Here is a 6000-nt window from a genome sequence, read left to right as displayed (position 1 = left end):
TTTAATCTCCCTCCCCTTCCTCCCTCTCGTATCCCCCTTCTCATCTCTTCTCCCCTCCTCCCTTCACATATCTCCCCTTTCTCCTCCCCCATAATTTCTCCTCATTTACGCTCCCATTCCCCCTTTCCATCCATCCATCCCTCCCCTTCCCTACATCAGCACACCTTCCCTTGTCTTCTCCCCCTCCCCTTTCTATCAAACATTACACACACCTGCCTGCTTTTCCCCCACACTTACTCATCACCAAACACCTGCTGACACACACACACACACACACACACACACCTGCCCCACTACCACACCCACACATACCACTGCACACCTCCCCTTACCTCCACCACTACCAACACCTGCACGGAAACACCTGCTCCCTACACTACTCTTCCTCCTCATCATCCTCCCCTTACCTATATGCACACACACCTGTCCTTTCTTACAGACACACACACACACACGCACACACACATTTCCGTTGACCTTGCCACAGTGACGCACCAGAAACAAGAACAACAAGAACAAGCACAAGAACCAGCAGAGGAGGCAAGAAACTTAACGATTAACAATGCGCCTAAAACAGCGTGGGAAATTTCACTCAACTCCGAGCGACCTCCAGCGGGAAATTTGAACGAGCCTGCACACTGGGCGTTGCGGGCACTGTGGGGCTTACTGGCTGGCGAGTGGCTGGCCGGCGGGGTGAGAGACTGCGACTGAGAGAGAGAGAGAGAGGGAGGGAGGGAGACAGAGACAGTGTGGCTAGCGGCGTGGTGAGGGGCGGGCGGGCTGGCGGGCGGGTGTAGTACGTATGTGTGTGTGTGAGTTAACGTTGGTACGCGGTGACGGGGTGTGTCCCTGATGTAGCCCGCTGTGTGCCCATAGAAGGGAGACGCGGCAGGGTTGGGTGACGCCAGGAAAGCAACCATCCTCACCAGCGACCACTGCCCTAGTACTGCCGCAGACGTCCATGTAGTCTGCGTGAAGCTGTGTGTGTGCCTGTGTTGCGTGTGTGACGTGCGTGATGTTTCGTGACGGTGAGATGGAAAAGGTGCACTCGACGTGACCTTAAAGAATGACTGATTGGTGTTTTGAATATATTTTTAAAGATGAGATGACACTGTAAGAGAAATTAAAGTAGAAACAGAAGAGAAATAGTGTTAAAAAATGAAAACATAAAATACTGTTGTGTGCGTGTGTGTGTGTGTGTGTGTGTGTGTGTGTGTGTGTGTGTGTGTGTGTGTGTGTGTGCGAGAGGATTAAACCGACGTAATGAACTGTGTAAAGAACAGATGCGAAAAATATAAATGCTGGAAAGAAAACGGAGAAGCAATTAGGGACTCGGCATGAAGTGGATTATGAAAGATTTGGCCTGAAGTGGACAACAGTGCGTTTGGAACTTAATATGTGGAGGGTAAAGGTGAGAGAGAGAGAGAGAGAGAGAGAGAGAGAGAGAGAGAGAGAGAGAGAGAGAGAGAGAGAGAGAGAGTGTGGTGTGTTTACCTGTGGGCTAAAGTGAGAAATTCAAAGCAAGAAATGTTTAGAATGTTCACGTGAAAATTGAGAATGCCATTTGTTATCATTCTCTTTGGAAATATTTAAGTTTGGTTGTGTATACTCTCTCTCTCTCTCTCTCTCTCTCTCTCTCTCTCTCTCTCTCTCTCTCTCTCTCTCTCTCTCTCTCTCTCTCTCTCAAGCACCACTGTACATTTCAAATTAAATAGTCATCAAGACTCTTCTTCATTGACTTAAACATCCCGGACACACACACACACACACACACACACACACACACACACACACACACACAGAAGCCTTACCAATCGCAGTGGTTCATCATCCTCCATATCCATCACCATCACCATCATCATCACCACCACCACCATTACCACCACCACCACCATCACCACCATTACCACCAGCCCGTAGCAACAGGTAGAGGTGGTGGAGGGAACAGAGGTGGTTGTGGTGGTGCTTCTCTAACCCCCTTTGTCCCCCGCCCTCCTCCTTCTCAACCTTCCCTCCTCCCTTCCTTCCTTCTATCACATGCCCTCCCCTCCCCCTCTCTCTCTCTCTCTCTCTCTCTCTCTCTCTCTCTCTCTCTCTCTCTCTCTCTCTCTCTCTCTCTCTCTCTCTCTCTCTCGCTCCCTCCATTCCTGTCCCCCTCCCTTCCTTCCTTCTCTGGCCTCCCACCCTCCCTCTGTCCTATTCTTCCATATATAATCTCTCTCTCTCTCTCTCTCTCTCTCTCTCTCTCTCTCTCTCTCTCTCTCTCTCTCTCTCTCTCTCTCTCTCTCTCTCTCTACTATTTTTCTCCTCTCCCCTTTTTCATTCTTCATTTCTCACTTCTATCACTTTTTCCCTGCCTCTGCATCTCTCTTTTTACTTCTTTCCTTTCATCTTTTGCACCACCACTCCTTTTACGTTCTTTCTGGCTTTATTTTTTTCCTATCTTTCCTTTTGTTTCCCTTTTCCCACCAAATAAGGATCTGTTACTGTTTGTTATCATTTGTAATCCACACTTCCATTTCACACTGCCTGATAAAATTTTCCATCTTTTCCTCCTTTATTTCCACTCGCACCCCTCCTTCCTACCCCTCCCTCCCTCCCTTCCTCGCTTCCCTTTACTCTGTGTCGTCTGCACCATAAACACGACGTGACTTCTCCCTCAACACAATGCAAATCAAGACTGATGGGAAGAAGTTGCGTCAGGAATGCCTGTGTTAAAGGGTGGGGTGGGTTCTCTCTCTCTCTCTCTCTCTCTCTCTCTCTCTCTCTCTCTCTCTCTCTCTCTCTCTCTCTCTCTCTCTCTCTCTCTCTCTCTTTCTCTGCCATAATTTATCGTTTTCCTCGTATTAATATTGTTCCATCCTCTTTTCTCTCCCTCATTCCTTTTTCTATCACTATTTTCTTTCCTTCCTCCTCCTCCTCCTCCTCCTCCTCCTCCTCCTCCTCCTCCTCCTCCTCCTCCTCCTCCTCCTCCTCCTCCTTCTTCTTTTCCTGCTCACCAATTTCCTCCTGAGAGCCGCCCAGGAATTTGTGAACCCTGTCACCTGCGGTCGTGCCCAGGTGCCCCACGCAGGTTTATTGTCACCCATACCCATTCACAGGGAGACCAGACACGCGACTCCCCATGGCCTACCCTGTCCTGCCTTGTCGTTGCCTGCCCTGTCTTGTCTTACCCTGTCCTGCTCCAGCGTGTGTTTGATCTTACTGTCTTACTTTTCTTTTTTTTTCGTCTACGTCTCTTTCTGTCGATTATATTGTGTAGTTTGTCATACAGTCTCGTAAGGATAAACTTATGTATTTATGTTCGTTTTTAATTTGTATGCAGTTAGCTAGTCAGTCAGTAATCGAATCAAACAGGCAGTCAAGGAGCTTTATTACAATATATATTAGTTGTCTTTAAGGAAGGCATGCAATTGGTGACTTTTCTGATGTGTTACAGTTATATAAGGCTAAGCACTACAGTCCGTCAAACAGTCAGTGAGTCATAATCAGTGAGTCAGGAAATCACGATGGTTTTTTTTTTTTTATCTTTTTCTTTCTCTCTACAAAGAATTCGTTTTATGTATTATTCTTTTTTATGTGTAACAACGCTCTCTTCAGGGTCAGTCATTGACGTATTCACAAATCAGTCAGTCAGTCAGTCAGTCAGTCAGCCGGTCTCCTGAGTCACAGGTATAGAAACCAGTCACTTTTAGTCACTGATATATTTTATCGTTATTCATTCATTCAGTCAGTCAGTCAGTCATTCAGTTAATCATTCAATCAGTCAAGAAGTCAATCACTGGGCTCTTGTGTCGCCAGTATAAGCAGCACTCCCTTTAGATGTGCGGCCTCAACTTAAGGTCGTATCTTAATTTAACGGTGGAAGATTCACCACGAAAAGCGTCACTTTATGGAATTCACGGGTCGTCAAGCAAGGCCGCGCGAGGAATGGCAGCTGCGAGGGTCCGTTTGAATGAAGTATAGACGCTCCCACGCCTCGTCACCGTGGGTTGGGATCATTTGCTTCTTGCACCACTTTACATGAATAGCGACAGACTGACAGGTGGTAACAGACATAATATGTTTCAAAATTTTCTTCATTCTATTATTATTTTATTTTTTTTGTAGTTTTATAAAGGTTGTGCTTGAAGATTAAACATTTACTGCTCGGCCGGCACTAAATTTTCAATAACTGCACCGCCAACAGACTTAGCAACTAAGTTAATTAGCGCAATGTGTGTTGTAAGCAAGTAAAGAAAAAAAGAGCGAGTGTGCGGAATCTGTGTCCTGCCAAACGCAGCTCCACGAACAAACGAAATACGAAATGATGTTTTCGATCAGCGGAGACCATTATCACGTAAATTTTATCGAAGTTAATTACGATGTCCATTTCTGAAAGAGAAGAGCGCACTTCAACATGCAGTGTGTGTGTGTGTGTGTGTGTGTGTGTGTGTGTGTGTGTGTGTGTGTGTGTGTGTGTGTGTGTGTGTGTGTGTGGCTGGCTGTGATGAAAATGCAAAACATAAAGCATAATGGAAATGTAATTTATTTGTGTGTTCGTTTCATTCCCAATAAAAATGAATACATAACTGAATACAACAATAAAAATAAAAAAATAATCATGAAATGCAAAACAGCTCTCCTTTATATTTTCACCGATATTTAACACTCTCGATATCAAGTCGGACCATCAGACACTCACGAATCACTTTCCCATGCTCGCTCATGATGCATTTTAACAACGCGAGATAAAATTTACACACGAAAAAATCAAGTGAAATCGAGCCTCCTATGACCTCATACCTGGCCGGCACTAGTCACCACTCGGGTATCCTTGCTGAAGTAGCCACAGCCTCCCCACTCACTCACCGCCCCCCACACTCAGCGATAGGTACAGACACTCACTCAATCCCTCCTTCCTTCCTTCACTCCCACACAACCAGGAGCACTCACCCACCCTCTCACCTACCGACACCTCACACCCTCACCCTCACCCACACCCACACACGCAATCCCGCACCCTCAGTTTGTTACAATCAACCACAGTCCCTCACGGCCCCTCAGTCGACGCCACTCACAATCACCCAGTTATTCCCTCTCAAGGCTGCCACGGTTTTCGGCTCGCTGGCTGCTCCATCCCAGGCCAGGAATTGGACCTCCTCGCTTGCGGTCAGTTTTATCTCCAGTTTACGTGGGGTTGTTGGCGTTCAGGGCAACCCGAGAAGATGTACAAGGCTTCCAGCGCTATTTCTTTTGGCGTGTGTGTGTGTGTGTGTGTGTGTGTGTGTGTGTGTGTGTGTGTGTAACTTTACGCCAGAAAGTCTCGGTATACACATTCGGCTCAAAATCTTTACTAAGGGCACCTTCCTTCTAGTCTTCCAGCCTCAACCCTGTTGCCTCATGCTTCTTTCCATCCCACCTTCGTCCCCTCCTCCTTTCGCTCCCTTCCTCCATTTCTCCCTCCCTCCCTCCCTCCCTCCCTCCAGTCCTCCCTCCCTCTTTCCTCTGTTTGGGATGAAGAAGGCAGGGAAGGCAGGAGTATTTTAGAAGGTGACAAGGAGAGAAGGGAGGAAGGGAGCCAAGGAAGGTTCGTGCAAAATTATGCTGATGGTAAGGACAACGTTCGCCACAGCTTGAGATAATAGTCCTGGCAGAACACACTCACCACAACACTCACCACAGCACTTAACGCAGCGCAAAGTAACGGAACAACACATACAACACACCACAGCATAGCAAAACACATATAAGAACACGAAGACACTCAAAACACAAAATAACACTTACAGCACACAACACACCACAACAAAACACCTAGAAAAACACGAAACACTCACAAAACACTCCACAACACGCACTTAGCATACTCAGCACGCACACAACGCTAAAATTACCGTACCACAACACAAGATAGTACAACAAAGTGCACCACGGGACGACAGCAAGGCGGGTGGGTGTGTGGGAGGGAAAGTGTCGTGTCACGGTGGGCAGCGGGTGACATGCACTGGTGGAGGCGTC

General features: G+C 47.2%; 1 protein-coding gene across 2 annotated transcripts in view; it reads left to right on the top strand.

Annotated features, from left to right (window-relative positions):
* Window positions 1–2165: 2165 nt before the first annotated feature.
* LOC135106815 (uncharacterized) overlaps window positions 2166–6000 on the top strand; it is a 118847-nt gene continuing 115012 nt past the window's right edge. For both annotated transcript variants that reach the window (XM_064016149.1, XM_064016148.1), the window contains exon 1: window positions 2166–5151. In XM_064016149.1, coding sequence (XP_063872219.1) covers window positions 4774–5151 — 378 coding nt within the window. In that variant the 5' untranslated portion in view covers window positions 2166–4773. The remainder of the gene's footprint in view (window positions 5152–6000) is intronic.

The sequence above is a fragment of the Scylla paramamosain genome, chromosome 14 (assembly GCF_035594125.1).
Source record: "Scylla paramamosain isolate STU-SP2022 chromosome 14, ASM3559412v1, whole genome shotgun sequence".
NCBI classification, from domain to species: Eukaryota; Metazoa; Arthropoda; class Malacostraca; order Decapoda; family Portunidae; genus Scylla; species Scylla paramamosain.
Note: the sequence above shows the minus strand (reverse complement) of the source record. Positions and strands in the feature narration are given on the sequence as shown.